Here is a 23,667-nt window from a genome sequence, read left to right on the forward strand (position 1 = left end):
TGGAGATTAATCATTGACTTCCACCCCACCACACAAAAGATGGAAAAACAGATATGGGTCATTTGTCAGGCTTCAGACAGTATTTATTGCTCACATCCCCATATACAGGGGGAGAAGAGGGGTCATCCTCCAGTCTTTACCAGTTAACATTGGGGTACAGGAACCCCCACAACATTTTATTTTAAATTTCCCCACTAGCTGTGTATCTGCTGAGGGTGAGAGACACACTTGTCTTTTTCACATTTACTGCTTCAGTCTCACATAACCCATGCATCTTTTCTTTTTAGCTTGTTATCCTTATTTAGCACTTCCAGCGACACATACAGTAGTAGAATGGTGTATTGTGTTTCTCTCCCATGTGGCACTGAAAAGTTTCTTTTATTTTTTGATGTGTATGTCAATCAAACTATGCGTTACATTGCATTGGTAGAGCATCGATCGTGGACCTAATACATAGTCCCACTTTCATAAGATTTACAACATAAAATGTACTATTTTATGCCCGAAAAACAGCAAAACTTAATAGTAAATGGTTTTTGGTGTTGTTGATTTTGTGCTGCCCTATGAAGCCGTTTCATTCTGACCCAAGGCTTTTTTTTTCTGGCAGTTCTGCATACATACACCTCATAGAAACCATATTTTGGTGTAATAATATAGATTCACCAGAAGAAAAAAAACACTGCTCAGTTTAGTAAATCTTCATGATAAATAGGCAGCGCTTTAGCAGCATACTGGCTACTAAGCTACATTGGCTATTTGGCTACTACCCGTCACAGAATGATTGGGCTGGTTATGTATGAGGATCATTCCACGAGCAGATACATTGAATCTACGTTAAATTAGAGACTTTAACCTTAATATTGACCTTACTGTGGGTTTTTTAAAGGGAACAATGACTTCACTGAAAAAAAGAAACACTGAACTGTACCTATAACTAACTTGTCATAACATTTTCCATGTGACATTCTATTTTCATTTAAATTTTATTATAAATATTTAGCACATAACAATTCAGTTCAGTTCAGTCTAGGCACAGCCAGGGCAAAAAATGCAAATGAGGTAGAGAAATAGAAACATTGTTTTAAGTCTCCCCTTCTTAGTATGTTTTATCTATGCTGAGGGCCAGGTGCAATAAACTGAGCTTTTAACAATGGCTGACGTGAGCTAACATGGAGGCACTGCAGGATAAATGAGTGCATATTTATACATAGAATAATGTTTTGTTTTCACTAGTGACAAATACATATGGGATAAACAAACATAATATTAAAAACTGGGGTGGGGCAGTTTCCATTATGAAGTGTAGATGGATTCTCCAAGGCAGTTAAGCTAACAATTTGGTTTTTTTTTTGGCCTTAAATTTGAAATACTCTTTTACTTTACTTTTGGTTCCTAACACTTCTTCATTTAGTGAATAACAATGTCATTTTGCCAATTGTGCATCTTACTTCTATACTGCATTAATCATAAACATCCTCCTTATCAGCAATTTCTTTGAACAGGCACAGAGCACTGCAGTTTTGCTATGAGATCAGTATTTTTCCACTGACATAGCTGCCTCTGATTCTTCAACCTCACTCAATTTATCCTCTTTCTCGCTGCTAGCTAGGCCTTGTACCAAAAGCAAACACAAGCTAAATACTGCATTCCGTTGTAAATGCAATTTAATGAAATATCACTCTCAAAGGATTTTAATGTAATCCAAGGATGTGTAACTTATTTTATCAATACTTAAAGGGACACTATAGTCACCAGAACAATTACAGCTTAATGTAGTGATTCTGGTGTCTATAGCTTAACACTGCAGGCTTTTCAATGTAAACACTGCCTCTTCAAAGAAAAGGCAGTGTTTACATTATTGCCTAATAGCACTTCTAGTGGCAGGCAATCGGAGAGCCACTAGAGGAGCTTCCTGTGCCCTTGCTGCATAGTGCACAGCACTGGAGTTCAGCATCTTCAGGCTCTGCATGGAGACACGGAATGTTCTGAATGCATTGATTCAACTAACTGTTAACTGTCACATTGCAACATTTTGTCGAGCATGGGCAATAGCCTCCCAATGCTTTCTTATGGGAAAGCATTGGATTGGCTGAGATCATCAAATATGATCATCTCAGCCATGGAGGCGGTCCAAGGCGAGGGGGGGGGGGAGGCACTGGAGAAAAGATAAGTAAAAACAACTTTTTAATGTAAAGAGAGGGGGGCCAGGGCCCTAAATAGTGATGTTACACATGTTTGCGTTCCTGACACAATAGTGTTCCTTTAAATATTGGAGACACAAAGATGATTAGGTGACCAGAGGTTCAGTTTCATTCTATTGTCACGCAGAAACTGAAAGGTTCCAATGGTTTTATATGGTTCCACAATTCTTTGGAGACCCCTGCTGTGATGATTGAGTTTATTTCTAAATTCTGAACTGTAGTAAATTAAAGTCTGAATGGCCTTCCCAAATCCTGTGAGTTCCTTTAGTGTAGTGTAAAAAATGATAACGACCAAAACATCACGCTTTTTATGCAAAAAGTGTTGTTGTTTTTTTTTGCACCATTGTGAAGTGACAAATCTGGCAACATTTTGATCTTAAATTAAATTTCTCATTTTTTTTTATTCTTTATTTTTGTTGTCCTTGTTGATAACAGAGGTATCACAGTATACATTAGAGAGATTACAATGAGTTCACGTGACATGTCAGGATAAATGTAAAGATATTTCAGCACATTTTATATTTTATAACAGGCAGATAAGTTGTAGCATTGTGTAAACATGTTGTGTGCATGGGTTAAGTAAGGGAATTAAGTGTTCAGTAAAAAAAGTATAACAGCGCTTGTGACCATAACCAATTAATGCCCCCTGGTGAACTGCTGATCATAATGGAGCATCCAAGTACGCACGAGAGCAAGGTAAAACATAGAAACTTCCCACATTAATTATGACTGGAGGGTAATGGGCCTGGTCTTATGGCTCAGTCTATGGGTCCAACACAGCCTATGCCCTCCAAGGGTAGAGTACAGTCCCGAACCGGAGAGGTGTGCAGCAGGTCATGGAGCCCAGGTGTTAACTGGTGGGACAATTCGGTTCTTAGGACAAGGTATCCCCGCAGAACCTCCAAACTCACAAGTGGTCCAGCCCTTGACCGCATCTGCGTGCGCTTTGGTGCCACCCTGCGTTTAAACAAGGTGTGTTGCTTGCTCCGCCGCCATGATGGGGCCTTCATTTCCCTCAAAGTCGAAGATCCTTGATGGGGATCTTGAGGTGAGTGCTCACTCGGCTGTAATGGGGCAGGATTGTGCAGTCTATGTTCAAGCTGCCGCCAGAAATTATCAAAGTGCCTGCATTTTATTTTTAATTCTAAACAGACAAGAGGATGAAGATAGTAAGAGAGTACAAGGGGGGAGTATAAGACACAGAGAACTGATTGGCCAGGGCTGTGTTTAAATTGTGCTGGCTCTGCCCCTGATCTGCCTCCTTGTCAGTTTTAGCCAATCCTATGGGGAAGCAGGCCACCACTTCTGATAATGTCAGAGGTCAGAGGAAGTTCCCAGGCAGAGGCAGCAGCTTCAGACTTGAATACAAGTAAGATGTTACTATCTTTAGGGAGGAAAAGGGGGTCAAAGGGACTAGATAGTGGTTTTAACACAATAGGGTCAGGAATACATGTTTGTGTTCCTGACCCTATAGTGCTCCTTTAAGTAGTTGTGATGTATATCTAAGGTTGTATTAGTTAAATTGCTGCTTTTAAGTATTATTTTGTATGAATTTATTAAAATGGTGACATGCTATATATAAAGCTATTGTGGACTAATTTTTTTTTTAGCAGTCTCAGCCATCTACTGGATGATTGGGACTGTAATTATATTCTACATAAGTATGTCAGTACATCAGATGTATATTTTAACTCCCACCAATTTCAGCCAAATTCTAGTTCAGCAGGGGCAGGCAACTTCTTGCACAGCTGAGTAAATGTTTCTCTGTTACCATTCTTAGTAATGAGCTACTGCTGGCTGCTAGTTCAGTGTCTGGGGCTAGCATGCTTTGACTGCTGACAGTAAGCACAAAAGTTGTACAAACCTGATACTACCAAGCAGCAAGTGAGATTGACAGCCCAGAGAGGCGTATGTACACACAGAGGCGGAGTGTAACATTTTAAAAAATAAAGACTACAGGGAAAGCGTATTTCCACCATAACCACTGCACTAAGAGAAAGTGGTGATGGTGCTTAAACTGATCTATTTATGTTAATTTGGGGGGGTATTATGAAAATGAATAAATGAATAACCATTTTCACCCCCAAATAATTTTTTAGATTTAATAATTTGATAATGATTTGAACATGTTAATTAGATGGGGCTGCTGTAAAATACAGTTTAGGGTGGAGTTCCACAATGTTGCCTGCGTCTCACAAGCTGTGTTTTTTATGCTGAGAGGAGAGCCTATTCTGCTTCTTGTTTCCCAGAGGCTTTCCTTGCAGAGGAATCTCCTCTCTCTCTCTCTCCCTCTCCCCCTCTCTCTCTCTGAATCTGAGCTGCCTGATGCATATGGATAGTGTGAGCAGAGCTATTAGGCAATGAGGGAATCCTGGAGGATATTCAGGTATTGCTGAGCCCCCTTTTACCTGCAGATTAGAGTCACCTCACTAACACACTCTCCAACCCTGATCTTGTAGCATTATTCCAATAATCACACTTGCCTTGGAGAGAGTGGAAGGGCTGGGAGCTCTGTGTTAGCAATGAGTGGGCATTTCAGCACAGACGTATCACTAACGCAACCAGCTGCCATTTTCACTCTGCAGCACAGCCCTCCATTTTATTCTTAAATCTTCTTTTTGCTCTCCCTCTCCTTCTGTTTCTATGTGGATTATCGTTGATGCCAGCTTGCTCTCTTCCTCTCTCTGTGTCTCCCTGACAGCCTGCTGTGACCTAATTCCTATGTTGCATTGAACTGATTCTCCCCAGGGATGAGAATCTGCAAGATGGTCCGGGTGGCTAGTGTTCTGGGTCTGGTGATGCTCAGTGTGGCTCTCTTAATTTTGTCCCTCATCAGCTATGTGTCTTTGAAGAAAGAGAACATTTTCACCACCCCAAAATATGCCAGCGCCGGGGGCCCCAGAATGTATATGTTCCATGCAGGTTTTAGGTGAGTAATAACAATGTATCAATGTTTCAATGTATCAGAGTAGGAATGTCTGAACAGATCAAGGTATCAGTTTATGAATGTATAAATAGATCAAGGTATCAGTGTATGAATGTCTGAATAGATTAATGTATCAGTGGATGAACTGATCAATGTATCAGTATATGTGTGTGACTAGATCACTGTATCAGGTATCAGTGTATTAATATATCAGTATTTCAAATAATGAGTTAATGAATGTATCAGAGCGTTAATGTATCAGTGTGTGATTGTATCAATGTATTAGAGTATTATTAGTACCGGTGTATGAATGTATCAGAGTATTAATATATCAGTGTATCGATGTGTTTATCCCACTGCTGCTGTGTTCTGATTCTGGCTTGCCTTTCTTAAAGATCATGCTTTGTCATTTTCACTGGGGGAGGTGTGTGTAATTAATTATGCCTGTGCTTATACACTAAAAGTGGTTTTATTATATTTATGGGGTGGGATCAATTCCAGTGACAGGAAGTCTCAGCAAGGCTGAGATTGTACATCATGGTGGCTATCAATTAAATATTCTATAGCCATACAGCTTGCGCAGGCGCACTGCATGCCCAGGGATTACATCGTCCTTAGAGAGAGAGGGGTCTTGCTTTTTCATCTTGTAGTAAACATTTAACAAATATATACTCATGCAAGTTGTCACTTAGTATTGTAGGATTAGATGATGCTGACAGGAGATGGGCAAATACACACACATCTAATGGTTGTTAATTTAAGTAATCAGAAGTTGGGTTTAACCCTTTCTTTGTCAAAAGTGTAAGCTTTTTTTGTTTGTTTGTTTTAAATAAATGTTTCTTTTAATGTCTAAAACACACACACACACATATATATATATATATCCTAAAGATATTACAGTAGTGTAATACACAGCCATAACAAAGGAAGTGACTTTGCATAAACATTCATTAGAGGCTCTTTAACACTGCTTCATGTAAAAGTAAATATTAATATAAAACATGTAAAAAAAAAAAAAATGTAATAGTGCAATTAAATAAATATAAGCAAATCTTCTTTGTTTCTTTTGTTTTTGTTATTTAATTTAATGTATTGGACTTAAGGCAAAAGAAAGAATAAAAGAATTGTGGGTGGGACTTCCTGTCAGTGGAATTGATCCCACCACCAGCAAAGTTCAGTAGGATACAAAATACATAACTAATAACACACGTTATCTTTGAAACAAGGTGCTAATGAAAAAAAAATATTGTGTTAGAAGGAATAAACATAGAGACTGGAGTTGTCCATGGTGCTGAATTGTTTTAGAACATAGAGATAAGGAAACAAGTCTGACAGATGTAAAAAGTACATTTCAATTTTTATTTGAAAATCAGTGAACTGAAAAAGTGTTGGTTTTTTTTTCCAAATTCCAAAATGCTATTTTCTTCATGAATTCATAGGAAAATTTTCAAAAGTGAATAAACATGTTAGACCCCAAGTAAGGGTCACAATAAGTTGTGGTAAGTTTATAACAAAGTTGCTATTGTAAGTCTGAAATAGCCTATTTGGTGATTTTATCCTGCATTTTAGAAAACTGAGAGCTAATTGGTCAGATAAAGTCAAACCCAACATGACTGTTCAACCAGTTCTTGTTAAAAAAAAAAAAAAAAAAAAGTGAAATGTTCTAAAAAATGACATTATACATAACTTAAATTTAATTTGTGTATTAATAAATGTTTCATTAAAAAAACAAGAAGTAAAAATTTGATGACAGCTGTCCTTTAATGTTTTTCTTAAAGGACCACTATAGTGCCAGGAAAACAAACTCGTTCGGGGCTCTCCTCCCTCTTCTTCCGTCATCGGCTGAATGCGCATGCGCGGCAAGAGCCGCGTGCACATTCAACCAGTCCATAGGAAAGCATTCTCAATGCTTTCCTATAGACGCTGGTGTCTTCTCACTGTGAAAATCACAGTGAGAAGCGCGGAAGAGCCTCTAGCGGCTGTCAATGAGAAACTGCTATGTTTACAGCAAAAAGGGTTAAACCTAGCTGGACCTGGCACCCAGACCACTTAAGGTAAAAAAAAAAGCTAAGGTTTCTTTGTTTATGTTTGTTATGCTTTTTTGTTTTTGTGCTAAATAATGTGTTGCCTTCTGCAATTACAGCACAGCATCTCATCACAGCCATTTAACAATACATGCCCTCTAATTAAAACAGAATTTTAAACAGAATTTACAGTGTTTTTGTCAAGTATCTGGCAGACATTACACATTGAGATTTATTTACTAAACATAGGGGTTTAAGCACCAAACTGGGAAAAGTAGAGTAACTGTAAAGTGAAGTAGAAAGTTTAGGCCAGATCTAGCTGGGCCTAGAAATAATAGCTATATAATAGCTTGATTGTGTTGGCCTATAATTTGCAAGTTCCTTGTTACAATACATTTAAGGGGACACTATAGTCTACAGCTTAATTTAGTTGTTCTGGTGTCTATAGCATGTCCCTGCAGGCATTTACATGTAAACCCTGCCTTTTCAGGGAAAAGGGTTTACATTACTGCCTAGTAACACCTCTTGTGACAGTCACTCAGATGACCATTAGAGGTGCTTCCTGGGTCCATGCTGCACAATTTTCACCACTGACGGTCAGCATCTTAATGCTCGGCATGGCGGTGTTGAAGATTTGTCATAGAAATGCATTGACTCAATGCACCTCTACGAGGAGATGCTGATTGGCAAAGCAGTGTTTTGCCCCACATACACAATGGCCTCCCAATACTTTCCTATGGGAAAGCATACTATTGGCTGAGACCATCAAATTTGATGATCTCAGCCAAGGAGGAAAAACGTGAGCGGGGCCAGCCATAAGGTGACCTGCGCATCTCTGAAAAAAGCTAAATAAAATATCTTGTTACCTGGGGCAAGTGGGGGGCGACCACTTAAATGCCACTATTATACCTATAGTGTCAGGAATACATGTTTGTTAAAGTTTAGCCCAAGCTGTAAAAAAATAAATAAATATTCCAATCAGGATTGTCTCACTGTGGTCTTTGGGGATTATTCATATTGCATAACCCCTGTCCAGCTGAACATTATAAGATACATAGTTTATCCCTAAAAAACAGTTCCAATCATTACATAGGATGATTAGGACAGTTCAATAAACTGTATAGATGCTATCAGTAGAGATGTCGCGAACATAACATTTTCCGTTCGCAAACGGCGAACGCGAATTTTTCTGCAAATGTTCGCGAACGGGCGAACCGGGTGAACCGCCATAGACTTCAATAGGCACGCACACGTGTGAAGGAAACTGACGGCTATTATTTCACAGTCAAATTTCTAGTTTTTTTTTTTTTAATGTACACTACTGTTACACCAGATATGAGTTGCACTGGTGTGACACTGTGCCCTGGCAGGCCCTGAAACGCACACGTGTGAAGGAAACTGACTGCTATTGTATTACAGTCAAAGAAAGTTGTTGTTTTTTTTAAATGCAAGCTATTGTGACACCAGATATGAGTGGTGGCACTGGGCAAGTGGGCACAGTATACGCTGTGAGCCTGAAACACACGCTGGCAGGCAGGCAACTGCAATTAGATTACACAGGAAAAAAAAAAAGCAGACTGATGTTCTAGCCCTAAAAAGGGCTTTTTGGGGTGCTGTCCTTACTGCAGAGATCAGATGAGTCCTTCAGGACTGTAGTGGACACTGAATACACTAGCCTAGCTATCGATTTCCCTATTAAATCAGCAGCAGCTACACTGTACCTCCTCTCACTAAGAATGCAGCTTCCGGGGGGCGGGGCCTAGCTGTCATGGAGGAAAGACGCACTTCGTGTGAGCTCCCTCAATATCTCACTTTAAGCAGCTATCAAGAAACGAATTTCACCCCAGAAGGAGATGACCCAGCAATGTTGCTCCTACCTGACCGACCCGACATGCTTAATAGCGGTCAGCAACTCGACAGAGTCTTACTTACCTCCGCGTGGCAAGTGTGGCCTGGTGCTCACCGGGCGGGAGAGGCGGCCGATCTCCCGATCCTGAGATGCCCAGGGGCAGCTACTTCCCGGCAGGAGCTCCGTTACCCCCCCCCCTCGGAACGGTGGGGGTTATCCCGGTCCACCCCTGAGAGGCTGTCTGGAGCTAATGGACGCACAGAGCACAGCCGCCCAGGCTGACATACTCATCTGCGACCCTCCAAATATGGCGGCAGCCTTGTGTCCTCCTGATACCAGCAAAGCATGGCACGATATTGAGTCTAAGCTGGACAGACTCTTTAATCAATTTTGGAAGCAAATAACAAGCAGGAAGCCCCAACAAGCTCCACCACAGCCCCAACAAGCTCCACCACAGCTAAGCGAAGCAGTCCCCATTAAAATCCACCAACGCAAAAGGCGTTGAAGACGGGACCGGAGGCACAAACAAAAATGCAGAGCCTGCCCCACGTCAAGCACTCGCCTCCACCTTACATAGTTACATAGTTACATAGCTGAAAAGAGACTTGCGTCCATCAAGTTCAGCCTTCCTCACATATCCTTTTGCTGTCGATCCAAAAGAAGGCAAAAAACCCAGTCTGAAGCGCTTCCAATTTTGCAACAAACTAGGAAAAAATTCCTTCTTGACCCCAAAATAGCAGTCAGATGTCTCCTTGGATCAAGCAGCTATTACCCCACTAATTAGAAATTGTATCCCTGTATGTTATGTTTTTGCAAGTATTTATCCAATTGCAACTTAAACATCTGTATAGACTCTGACAAAACCACCTCTTCCGGCAATGAATTCCATATCCTTATTGCTCTTACTGTAAAAAAACATTTTCTTTGCCTTAGATGAAATCTCCTTTCTTCAAGCCACCACAATCTCGCACCGGACGTGAAGCACCACCGGGACAGATCCGACCACCCGAAAAAAACAAGCTTCCACCACCTCAAGCCGCGAACCCGGCACTCAGCCAGAGACTTGCCTTTGTTGTTCCAGGTATCAGGGACTCCCAGGGTCTGCACCTGGCGCCCAGAAGGGATTGGATGAGCACAAGAAGTAAACAGCAGCCTTCCAAGCATGTCCCACTATAGCCGATCCTCCACACCATGCCTTTGATCACATGAACTGCTCTCTGCACATTAACTAATCGTAAAGTAGCAAGCGTTTAAACATGTCATTATTTCACCTCCTAAAGAGTTTATTGTCGTAGTTCCTTACATGCCTTTACCTTAACCGTTCATGTATTATGTTATTCACTAGTCTCATCTCATGGGGTGACTCACACTTGATTTATAACTAGTGGTGGAGCTGTTGATATAAATACACATTTGATAACATGCAAGCTACACCCTAAACATGACAGCCATCTTTCACAACAATGTACTGCTATGTACTCATACCCTCAGTGCAACTAGCCATCATATACCACGTTCAGCCTAGCATGCTCAAATATAACACACTTCTGTCTAAAAAAAAAAAAAAGAATGCAGCTTCAGAATTAATCTAAATTGTATGCTGTCTAGGAGGTGGAAGGGTCTGGGAGGGAGGGTCTGCTGCTGATTGGCTGGAATGTGTCTGCTGACTGTGAGGTACAGGGTCAAAGTTTACTCAATGATGACGAATAGGGGGCAGACCGAACATCGCATCGAACGCGAACAAACTATGTTCGCCAGGAACTATTCGCCAGCGAACTGTTCGGGACATCACTAATCTTAATGCTAAATAAAAGCTGCTGTAAAGTATATCTCAGTTTGGGAATGTAGTACACATCCAAAATAAAAACACACATATAGTGCTAGTGCTGCTAATTAAAATGAGTAGTGTGGCTATTGACTGGATGTACCTTTTCAAACTACATTATACATTAACGAAAGGTCCAGCTGGGTCTGCATCCACAACAAACTGGGAGTTTGGTCATATACATATTAGGAGTATCCCATCATACAGCCCTATTGAAGGTTTGCACTCACTCACATTAGGTCCCTCTCTTGCAATCCTTCCTCATTCAAAATCTGCTTACTTTCTCCTAAACAACTGTCCATTATTAAATCTGTTTCAGCTTGCTTCCTTGCCCACTGTGGCCAGTGGTGTAATTTCTGCTTTATGGAAACTAGAATTATTGAAAATTGTCATAAAAGGGACACTATAGTCACCAAAACAAATTTAGCTTAATGAAGCAGTTTTGGTGTATAGACCACGCCCCTGCAGTCTCACTGCTCAATTCTCTGCCATTTAGGAGTTAAATCACTTTGTTTATAAAGCCCTGGCACACTTCCCTGCATGTGACTTACACAGCCTTCCCAAACACTTCTTGTAAAGAGTCATCTAATGTTAATGAACTCCCTTCATTGCAAATTCTGTTTAATTTATAATGTCTTATCGCCTGGTCTGTTAATAGCTCGTTAGACCCTGCAGCAGCCTCCTTTTACATAGTTACATTGGCTGAAAATAGAATGCGTCCATCAAGTACAGCCTTTCTCACATTTGTTTTTTGCTGTTGATCCAAAAGAAGGCAAAACAAAACAATTTGTTCCAAGTACTTCCAATTTTGCAACAAACTAGGAAAAAAAAAATCCTCTTGACCATAGAATGACAGTCAGATTTATCCTTGGATCAAGAAGCTATTACCCTACATTTAAAAAATTATATCATTGAATATTCTGTTTTTGCAAGTATGCATCTAGTTGCTGTTAAAACACCTGCACAGACTCTGATAAAACCATTTCTTCAGGCAGAGAATTCCACATCCTTATTGTTCTCATGGTAAAAAAAAAACCTGTCCTTTGCCTTTGACTAAATCTTCTTTCTTCCAGTCTAAACACATTTCCTCGTGTCCTATGCAAAGTCCTGTTTGTGAATAGATTTCCACACAATGGTTTGTATTGGCAACGGATATATTTGTATAATGTTATCATATCCTCTCTGAGGTGAAGTTTTTCTAAACTAAAGAGATTTAAATTTGTTAACCTTTCCTCATAACTAAAATGCTCCATTCCTTTTATCAATTTTGTAGCCCGCCTCTGCACTTTTTCTAGTGTCATAATATTCTTCTTTAGAACAGGTGCCCAAAATTGCACAGCATATTCAATATGTGGTCTTACCAGCTATTTATGAAGAGGCAAAATGATATTCTCATACCGAGAATTAATGCCCTTTTTCATGCCCTTTTTCTGAATGACATTGCACATTGTTGCATAGTTTGTTGTCTATAACAATTCCCAAGTCCTGTATGTTTATAAAGTTCAATACAAAGCCGGAGAAAAAAAAAATTTAAAGTAAGTTACATATGATTGAATATTAAACCATTTTGTTTTCATGCAAGCTGTGTACGTCACAGCCAGTAGAGGTGTGGCTATGGCTGCATAAGCAGAAACAAAAATTATTTAACTCCTACATTTTTAATTTGAGAATAAAGCTTTAAGTGGATCAGATTTAAAATTATTTGATGAAGGACTTATGTTTTCCCCAAATTCAGGACCCTATACACTTGAGCTGTTTATTGATGCTCATAAATTATAAAAGTTAACCACCAAAAGCCTTTTTTTTTTTTTTTTTTTTTTGAAGAAACACGTTGCCAATTTTTGATCTATAGTGAGGGGAAGAGCAAAGGGCCCTTTTTTATCACTTTTAGTGGATAGGCAGCGTCTTTTAGTCAGGTGATCACAATAGATGAATGGTGTGGTGATATTTTGGTGATCTAGGGGAGACTTAAGGGGAGATGCCCCTGAACCTTTTGAAAACAGTGATCTTGATGGATATATCTCAATTTCCACCCCCATTAAAAAAATTAAAATAAACATATTGAATTATGCAAAATGTTTCAACTTTTTTTTTTTAATTCTTTATTTAATATTGACATATGTAAAATACATGGTTTTGACAGTGAGGCAGATTGATAAAATCACATTGTGTGTGACATATTTGGCATTAATATATGACTGGTATAAAACCTTACCTTGACATGTTGTTTGACATAAAATATACTGTATAGCCATACTTTTTGCCTCGGGATCTTTGTTCAATATGCATAGTCAATAGAATGTTATATTTAACATGAAGAATACGAAAAGAAGAAACTAAACAACTAGAAATTGTGACATTGACATCTGTTGTTAGTATACACCTCTCAGACTTGAGCAAGTGTCTGTTTTGCTGTAGTAGCTGTATTTACCCGGGAGGGAGACAGGGAACGAGAGGCCCCACAAAGAGCTTCATGTGATGAGCTAGATATTGTGTTGTACTTAATTGGCCTGGACCTGATATTGAGAACAGATAACTGTGCTTTTTGTGCCATGCCTCTCACTCTGAGGGTGCCCTCACTCCCCCCAAGTGATCTCACAGGATCTCCAACCAAGGCTCCTTTATGGGCTTTGAGCCGTGACACTGACTGATTCAGAGAAAACATGGGCGGCGGAGCAGTGGCCAGTCCCCAACAGCTCCCAACCCGCCCCTTCATCAACTCCCCCAGCTTTTGAGTATGGGCAGCAAGGGTTAAGTACAAAAGAGTGTAGAAGAAAGAGAAAGTTAAAGAGAGAAATAATGTTTGTCACCACCACCCGCGGCACTGACTCAGAGACGTACGCACTGACTGACCGACGCACGCACTGACTGACCAACATATACACACTGACTGACACACACATTTACTGAAACACACACACTCACTGACACACACACACACTCACATTCACTGACACACACACACTCACTGACAGACACACACACTCACATTCACTGACACACACACTCACTGACAGACACACACACTCACATTCACTGACACACACACTCACTGACAGACACACACACTCACTCACATTCACTGACACACACATTCACTAACACACACTCACAATTATTATAATTTTTTTACAATTTAAATCCACCCAGCCTCCCTACTTTTGGGACAGCTGGGTGGATTTCTCACCTGGGGTCCAGTGGGGCTGCTTGGCAGTGAAGCGGACGTACAGGCAGGCAGGTGGGCGGGCGGCCAGCGAGGGAGCACTTTCCCCTGAGCTCGCTGGCGAGGGAGCTGAGCAGAGAGCTCAGGGGAAAGTGCTCCCTCGCCAGCCACCCGCCCGCATGACCACCTCCCTGCCTGCCTGCCTTGGGGGAGCCCAAAGGTAGCCAGCTCCCATAAATGAGGCAAACAAGGTATTTGCCTAGGCATTTAAGAACAGCGTTTTTATCCGCCCCCTGGAAATTGCCGCCCAAGGCAAATGCCTTGTTCGCCTCGCGGTAGACACACCCCTGTATATTATATTGGTGTAACAGGGGGATGAATAAGCACGATATACGTATTGACAGAGAAACATGTACAGTGGTATAATGTTGTATAACAATTAGACTAGTCTAGGAATCAAATAAGCAATAACACATACATCCATTCGGAGGCATACACCAACTCCCTACTGCATATAAATCTTGTCTGTAGTAGGTTAAACAAAGAGCATAATAAATGCCCTGCTACGGTTTAACACTGGTGGGTGGACTGCCAGGACATTACAATTAGGGCACATGGGATGGAGCATAATGGGGACCAGTGGCGGATCCAGGGGGGGGGCAATGGGGCAATTGCCCCCCCCCGAGATTCTCCCCTGCCGGCTAATGCAGGGCTGACATTGCCCAAGTGCCAGCCCTGCATTGTGCCTGCAGACCGGGAGGGAGATCAGTGATCAGTGATCTCCCTCCCCGGTGCGCAGGCACATTACTGACAGCCGACCGGCAGGGGAGGGAGAGAGGACCCGGGAGCTGTTACCAGCAGCTCCTCCGGGTCCTCCTCTCGCGAGATTTGGAGCGTTGCCGCGGTAACCACGGCAACGCTCCAAATCTCGCGAGAGTGAACTCTAGCCCTGGGACCACCAGGGAATCCCCACTGGGACCACCAGGGAAAGAAAGATGTCCCCCCTCCTCCCAGTAAAGGTAAGAAGGGAGGGGGGACATAAATTCTATATTAATTTTAATTATTAAATGTAAAAAAAAACCACACACACACATTAAACAAAAAAAGCCCCCCCCTCCCCCCTATCCTTCTTCTACACACACATTGCCCCTGCCCCCCATACACACACACACATTGCCCCTGCCCCCCATACACACACACACATTGCCCCTGCCCCCATACACACACACACACATTGCCTCTGCCCCCCATACACACACACACACATTGCCCCTGCCCCCATACACACACACACATTGCCCCTGCCCCCATACACACACACACATTACCTCTGCCCCCCATACACACACACACATTGCCCCTGCCCCCCATACACACACACATTACCCCTGCCCCCCATACACACACACACATTGCCCCTGCCCCCCATACACACACACATTGCCCCTGCCCCCATACACACACACACACACACACACATTGCCCCTGCCCCCCCATACACACACACACATTGCCCCTGCCCACCATAAACACATTGCCCCCACATACACACACTGCCCCCCATAAACACACTGCCCCCACACACATACATTGCCACACACACACACTGTAACTGTCACACACCCATACTGACCCACACACACACTGCACCCCTGACATATACTGCCGCCCTCACGTACACACTGCAACCTTCACACACACACACTGCTAATACACTGTCTCCCTCACACACACACACACTGCACCCCTCACACATTGCACCACTCACACATACCACTGCTCCTCTGCCCTACTACAGCCCCATTTCCCAGAGGACCTCAGGTAAGTTGTCAAACAGTTCTTAAACAGTTTGACTACTTACTCCGGGAGGGGGTCTTGGCATTATTGGCACTATAACCACTACACTGAGCTGTAGTGGTTATTGTGTCTGGATTATTTATTTAAATAATCTACAAGTGCCCCTCCCGAGATCAGGCTCTGGATCCGCCACTGATGGGGACAAAGTAGCTTTGTGTACCACAGGCATCCAGGCTTTGTTTCTGGGTTTACCCTACCCCAACGCTTGCCACGAGTGTCCCATATCTGGACTGAGTCCCAGAGGTCTGTGCTCGGCCCCTCTGTTGGCCACAGACCACTTGAAGAGCCCGTGTGCAGTTCCCACTGCCCCGATCACTCTTGGTACCGGGAGCAGGATCTCGGAAGGCCATGATCACAGGATAGCAGCGTTGAATCACCCTCCGAGGGTGTGGGATAGGCACTGGGATTATCTTCCTCGAGGCCCTCAGCCTGGGAATGCAGGAACTGATCTTGGACCATGCAGGACTCAGAATCGTGGAAGAAGGTAGGGATGTTTTTCCACATTTGTATCGATACGTAGTGACAAACACATTGCGCTTGGCTTTGGGTGGTAAGTGTTGTGGCAGGCTTGCTTCTCTTTGCCTCTCCTCAAGCTTGCACCAAAAAGTCATGAAGATGGCATCTATTCGTGCCAAAGTAGTCTCCATCAGGCCTTGTGGTGTGGTAGGCATTGTGGCATACACCATTTTGGCTCCAGTGAGGGGACAAGATTTACACTGCAGGATCGTGAGCTGGGTGGCAGGACCACCAGTGACAGGTGAGTAGACCCTGGGTGCTAGGGATGGGATAACCCACACTGGCAGAGGGGGGGAGGAATGGGAGCTCTGCTGACGTGCACATGTTTCAGCAGATAAGCCATCAGGGAGATCTACCCTGTCTCCCACACTCACTCCCACAGGTAGGCCGCAATAGTGTTTTAGGCTCAGGTTGCTGGTCAGGAAGCCAATAAGTGTCAGGGTGTAACAGGATTGTATGCTGATCGTCTCCCGCTTAGATATTGTGGAGGTTGTTGAGGTAAATTTAAGATTAAAGCCCTATATTGGGTATCTCTCACAGAGCACACTGTGTATGCGACCAGTCAGTTTGGCCGCCCACCGTTTTTCTTTGTTCTAATGTTGTTGTTGTTCAGTGAAGTATAGTTTGTTTTTTAAAATCTTTTTTTGTTAAAAGATTTACAGTATCGGTATACAGTAGAATACATATATTTTTTATTATTTCATTTTCACTGGTTGTCTTTTTATTGACTTTGCAAATTTAGAACACTTATTTAGAACACTTTGTCATTTAATATTTACTATAATTTATTGTAATTTATTTTGTTGTTATTAATATTATTATTATTGCCATTTATATAGCGCCAACAGATTCCGTAGCGCTTTACAATATTATGAGAGGGGGGATTTAACTATAAATAGGACAGTTACAAGAAAACTTACAGGAACGATAGGTTGAAGAGGACCCTGCTCAAACGAGCTTATAGTCTATAGGAGGTGGGGTATAAAACACATTAGGAGAGGAAATAGCAATCAAATAAGGTGGGAAAGAAGCAGAGCTGCAGGAGAGAGTAGAGTGCTGCCCCGTTAGGAGAGAGCAAGAGACAGGTATGTAAGGTAGAGGTTATTCTGGGAGACCATAAGCTTTGCTAAAGAGATGGGTCTTAAACAACTGAAGACTAGGGGAGAGTCTGATGGCGGTAGGCAGGCTATTGCATAGGAAGGGAGCCGCCCACAAAAAGTCCTGCAAGTGTGAGTTGTCCGTACGAGTGCGAGCAGCGGACAGGAGAAGGTCACGGGCAGAGCGGAGAGACCGAGAAGGGATATTAGAGGGGCTAGAATTGTTCAGTGCTTTTTAGGTATGGGTTAGCACTTTGAATTGACTCCTATAGGATACAGGAAGCCAATGTAAGCACTGACGGAGGGGTGAGGTGTGAGAGAACCGACTAGAGAGCAAAATCAGTCTGGCAGCAGCATTCATTACAGGCTGTAGCGGGGCAATATGGCTTTTCGAAAGACCAATTAGGAGAGGGTTACAATAGTCCATGTGGGAAATTACTAGAGCATGGACAAGTTCCTTGGTAGCATCTTGCGTAACAAAGGGGCGGATGGCGGCTATGTTTTTAAGATAGAATCTACAGGATTTGTCAACATACTGGATGTGAGGCTCAAATGTGAGGCCAGATTCAAGTATGACGCCAAGACATTGAAACATGTACAAGACAAGTATGACGCTTGCAAGGATGGACTTATGTGGATACCACTAACTTGAAGGGAGAGCGAAAGAGGAGGATCAGTATTAGGATGAGGAAAGACAAGTAGCTCAGTTTTAGAGAGATTACGTTTCAGAAAGTGGGGGGACATCCAGTCAGAGATGGAAAAAAGACCAGCAGTGACACGTTGCAGGATGGCAGGGGAGAGGTCTGGGTAGGAGAGATATATCTGGGTATCATCAGCGAACAGGGGCTAGTGGAATCCAAATGAGGTAATAAGTTTTCCAAGAAAGGCAGTATAAAGAAAAAATAGAAGGGGACCAAGGAAAGAGCTTTGGGGGATTCTAACCGAGACAGGACAAGGGGAGGAGGTAAGAGGAGATAAGAAGAAAACCACGAGAGGACACAGTCACAGAGACCGAGTGATTGAAGAGTTTGAAGAAGGAGAGCATGATCAACGGTGTCAAAGGAAGCAGAGATGTCAAGAAGAATTAGTATGGAGCAGTGGCCTTTGGAATTAGCTGTGATTAGGTCATTAGTAACTTTGATAAGAGCATTCTCAGCAGAGTGGAGAGGGTAGAAGCCAGATTGAAGAGGGTCAAGGAGAGAGTTGGAAGTGAGGAAGTGAGACATACGAGTAAAGACAAGTCTTTCCAGAAGCTTTGAGAAAAAAGGGAGCAGGGATATGGGACAATAGAGGGCAGAGGACGGGTCAAGAGATGTTTTTTTCAGGATAGGTACTACAGTGGCATGTTTATGGTCAGTAGGGACAATACCAAAAGAGAGAGCAGTTGAAGATGTGTGATAAAGAAGGCACAAGACAAGGAGAAAGAGATCTGATAAGGTGCGATGGAACAGGATCGAGTGGGCAAGTGGTGGGGCAAGAGGAAAGGGGAAGTGCAGCCACCTCGTGTTCATTAGCCATTGAGAAAGTCTGAAGAGAGTTAAAGGTGTCAAAGAGATGCCTGGGATTGCGGGAGCATGAACTAATGAGAGAGAAAAAGTATGACTGTTTGGCGAGGGCAAAGGCGGCGCTTTATGAACACAATATGAATCTATAATGGAGATAGTCTGCCTGGGTGCGAGACTTCCTCCAGGAGCGTTCAGCACAACGGGAGCATCTTTGCAGGTAGTGTGTTGATTTATTATGCCACGGTTGGGGGCATGTCCTCCTCAAGGTGCATGTTTGAAACTGGGCTGCAGCGTTCGAGGCAGAGGTGAGGGTAGTGTTATATGTGAAGTTGGCCAGTGGAAGGAGAGGGACGGGATGGATAGCAGTTGTGAATCAATATCAGCTGACTGCTGGAGGTCAATAGAATTAAGGTTCCTCCTGAGCTGAGGGGGGTTAGGCTGAGGTTATTGGATGGGGGGGGGGGGGTACTTGAGAGCAAATGATAAGAGGTGGTGATCAGAGAGAGGAAATGGAGTGTTGCAGATATTAGATACTGTACATGCATAAGAATAAGAGGGTATTGCCAGCTACATGGGTGGGAGAATTAGCCCACTGTGATAGCCCAAGAGAGAAAGTAATTGAAAGTAGTTTAGAGGTTGCTGAGGTCAAAGGTGGAATAATGGGAATATTGAAGTCCCCGAGAATTAGGGGTGGAATATTAAAAGAGAGGAAGTAGGGTAGTCAGGCAGCAAAGTGGTCAAGAAAGAGGAGCAGGGAACCAGGGGGGCAATAAATGATGGCAATGTTAGCAGAGAAGGGTTTGAAAAGGCAAATCGAATGAAAAGTGGGGGAGGGGGTAGGTAGAGGTTTGAAGGAGCAGTGAGTTGAGAGGAGAAACCCTACACAACCACCTTTACATTCAGAGTGTCTTGTGGGTAAGTTGAAGACCACCAAAGGATAAAGATGCAGGAGTAGCAGTGTCAGATGGGGAGAGCCATGTTTCTGTTAAGGCTAATAAATCTAGGGAATGAGAGACGAAGAGGTTGTGGACAGCAGTGGATTTTGTAATATTGCAAACAGAGCATTCCAGAGGGCAGTATTGAAGGAGGATTTAGAGGAAGAGTAACATGAGATAGGTATGAGATTGGTGTGGTTCCTTGAGTTAGTATGTGGAGGGTTTGCTGAGATGGGACCGGGGTTTGGAGAGACATCACCAGCTGCTAGGAGCCGAACGATAGAAAGAAAGTGGAGGTGGGAGCAGAATTTGAAAGTTTTGTAGGAGGGTATGTATATAGAGGATTTGGGAAGAGTTGCAGGAAATGGTCTGGAAAGGTATATGTAGAGTGCATGGGATGAATAGAGAGGGGAGGGGACTAAAGTGGAAGTAATGAAGATGGTGTTGCCAGGGATAGGTGTGCAGACGGATAGGGATATTTTAGTAATGAGAGAAGTTAGTGTAAAAGTGAAAAATAGAAGGGAGAACATTATTTAGAGAAAATGTGTACCTCTGCTTAGGCTTTTCTGCAGTGCTTGGTTGCTTGTGAGTACTGGGTGTTGCTAATCAATGCCCAGTCTGGGGCCCAGTCTGAAATATTAGGTCTGGGGTTAGAAAAAAAAAAACATTATGGGTAGGGAAACATGGAGATATTGAGGTAATTAGAGATGAAAAACCAGAGGAGATAACATTTGGGATAAAAAGATATGAAGGATTAGATAGGTGAAAGTCATAAACAGTTAAAGAAGTAACACTAGCTAAACAAACAATTATCAAAAAAGTTATAAAGAATTAACTTAAATAACAAGACTATAAACACACCAACTTAAAAAAAAACAGAAGCTCAGGATGGGAGATATATTAGTTATTAATTAAGTAGTGAGAATATAGGGAGGGAAGTGGAATAGAACACAATTTTAAATGAAGAAATAAAGGAAAACAATAAGTAGTACAGGTAGTAAAAATGTTTTATATATAAACTGTAATTTTAAAAAAAATTGCACCTTCTTACGTTTTTATATTTCATATATTGATGCTATGCTACATTGTCCATTGTTCTACAGAGATAAACCTCACAAAGTAAACAGTGAAAAGTTGGTTGTTGACTTTCTCTTACGTACAAGATAACCCTAGTCTTCACAATATTTGGTCTTCGCCCACGTACAATGGCCAAAGAAAATGATTCCTGACATTGTGTTTCACACGTAATAGGAATGTTGGACATGTTCTTTAATACTCTGATAGTTCTGATATTGATTTTAACAATGTACCACCATTGATTTCAGCAACAATTTAGATTTCTGTCTGTGAGGAGCCGTTTGTTTGACAGAGATAATACTTCTTACAAACTTAATAATGCTTTCCAATACTGATGGGAATTATTTTTTTATGAGAATGGGTAATCTTCATTTAGCCAAACACAGCATAATATACATTATTCCCATTCTAGAATATATTTGCTATATGGATTAAATTAGTGAGGGCCATTTTTGAATATGAGGATTTATAATCTTGTTTGGACGTGTCCATGCTAAGGCTACGGTAGCTCTAAATTATAACACCATATTTATAATATATATCAGAATGATATACTCTTCTGTATTTAGCCTTAATATATATCACACTCCCTAGCCTTACAGAAAATCACATTTTTCTTTTATTTTATTTAATCATAAAAAGGTGTATTCTCAATCCCTCAACAGCAAAACCCAAAGAGAGTTGTAGTATTTTCTAATCAACATGTAGCTAGTCAGCTCAGGAGGAACCTTAACTCTATTGACCTCCAGCAGCTGTCGGCTGACATTGATTCACATTTGCTATCCATCCCTTCCCTCTCCTGTCCCTCACTGGCCATCTCCACATATAACACTACCCTTACATCTGCCTTGAACACTGCAGCCCCACTCCAAACATGCACCACGAGGAGAACACGACCCCAACCTTGGCATAATAAATCAACACGCTATCTGCAGAGTTGCTCCCGCTGTGCTGAACGCTCCTGGAGGAAGTCCCGCACCCAGACAGACTATCTTCACTATAGATTCATGTTGCTTTCGTACAGCGCAGCCCTTGCCCTCGCCAAACAGTCCTACTTTTCCTCTCTCATTAGTTCATGCTCCCGCAATCCCAGACGTCTCTTTGACACTTTTAATTCCCTTCTCCGCCCTGCTGTGGCCACCCCCCAAACTAACCTTACAGCTGATAGCTTTGCATATTACTTTACTGACAAGATTGAACAGCTAAGGAAACAATTCTCCCCTCCTTGCCGTTCTCTTTCTCAACCACACATAAATCATGCTTTCCCTACCCTTCAGACTTTCTCCCCAGCTACTGAACAAGAGGTGGCTGCACTTCTCCATTCCTCTCGCCCCACCACTTGCCCACTTGATCCTGTCCCATCTCACCTCATCAGATCTCTCTCCCCTTGTCTTGTGCCTATCCTAACACACATCTTTAACTACTCTCTCTCTTCTGGCACTGTTCCTGCTGACCTTAAACATGCCACTGTAATACCCATCCTGAAAAAAACATCTCTTGACCCGTCCTCCCCCTCTAACTATCGTCCCATATCCCTGCTCCCTTACTCATCAAAGCTTTTGGAAAGACTTGTCTTTACCCGTGTATCTCATTTCCTTAATTCCAAATCTCTCCTTGACCCTCTTCAGTCTGGCTTCCGCCCTCTCCTCTCTACTGAGACCGCTCTTATCAAAGTGACTAATGACCTAAACTCCATATTAATTCTCCTTGACCTCTCTGCTGCCTTTGACACAGTTGATCATGCTCTCCTCCTTCAAACTCTTCAATCACTCGGTCTCTGTGACTCTGTCCTCTCTTGGTTTTCCTCCTATCTCTCCCAACGCTCATTTAATGTCTCCTTTTCCAAGGATACCTCCTCCCCTCGCCCTGTCTCGGTTGGAGTTCCCCAAGGCTCTGTCCTTGGTCCCCTTCTATTTTCTCTTTATACTGCCTCTCTTGGAAAACTTATTGCCTCTTTTGGATTCAACTACCACCTGTACGCTGATGACACTCAGATATACCTCTCCTCACCGGACCTCTCCCCGGCCGTCCTGCAACGTGTCACTGCTTGCCTCTCTTCCATCTCTGACTGGATGTCGTCACGCTTTCTCAAACTTAACCTCTCTAAAACTGAACTCCTTGTCTTTCCTCCTCCTAATACTGATCCTCCTCTCTCACTCTCCCTTCAAGTCAGTGATATCCACATAAGTCCATCCCTACAAGCTCGCTGTCTTGGCGTCATACTTGACTCTGGTCTCACCTTTGAGTCTCACATCCAGTTTGTTGCCAAGTCCTGTAGGTTCCAACTCAAAAACATAGCCCGCATCCGCCCCTTTCTTACGCAAGATGCTACCAAGGAGCTTGTCCATGCTCTAGTAATTTCCCGAAAAGTGATAACAAATAAACCGTGCTTTTGTAGGCGCTCAGATTTGTAATATAGTGAAGAACCTGGTTCCACTAAGCAGCTCAACACACGTAAAGGTACCTCTAAACTAAACACAGTAACATGCAGAATAGTGTGGTAATGAAAGTAGGAAGGTCACAACAGACAAGACCCAGTGGAGCGCTAATAAAATGAATAAACTCACCCTTTTGATAAGGGATATGTAATATGAGAGAATCTAGAGAAAAAAATATAATGGAAACAATGGTGTAGTATATATGGACTTGTTATTCATAGAGAGAAGAATTATGTTGTAACACACTCACATGG

The 23,667-nt window shown here is 42.4% G+C and overlaps 1 protein-coding gene across 1 annotated transcript in view; it reads left to right on the plus strand.

The window, feature by feature from the left end:
• The first annotated feature begins 4,516 nt into the window (after positions 1-4,516).
• The window catches only part of ST8SIA3 (ST8 alpha-N-acetyl-neuraminide alpha-2,8-sialyltransferase 3), a 43,186-nt gene continuing 24,035 nt past the window's right edge, over positions 4,517-23,667 (plus strand). Inside the window, exons 1-2 of the mRNA XM_063453933.1 lie at positions 4,517-4,587; positions 4,903-5,130. Coding sequence (XP_063310003.1) covers positions 4,952-5,130 — 179 coding nt within the window. The 5' untranslated portion in view covers positions 4,517-4,587; positions 4,903-4,951. The remainder of the gene's footprint in view (positions 4,588-4,902; positions 5,131-23,667) is intronic.

The sequence above is a fragment of the Pelobates fuscus genome, chromosome 5, assembly GCF_036172605.1.
Source record: "Pelobates fuscus isolate aPelFus1 chromosome 5, aPelFus1.pri, whole genome shotgun sequence".
Taxonomy (NCBI): domain Eukaryota; kingdom Metazoa; phylum Chordata; class Amphibia; order Anura; family Pelobatidae; genus Pelobates; species Pelobates fuscus.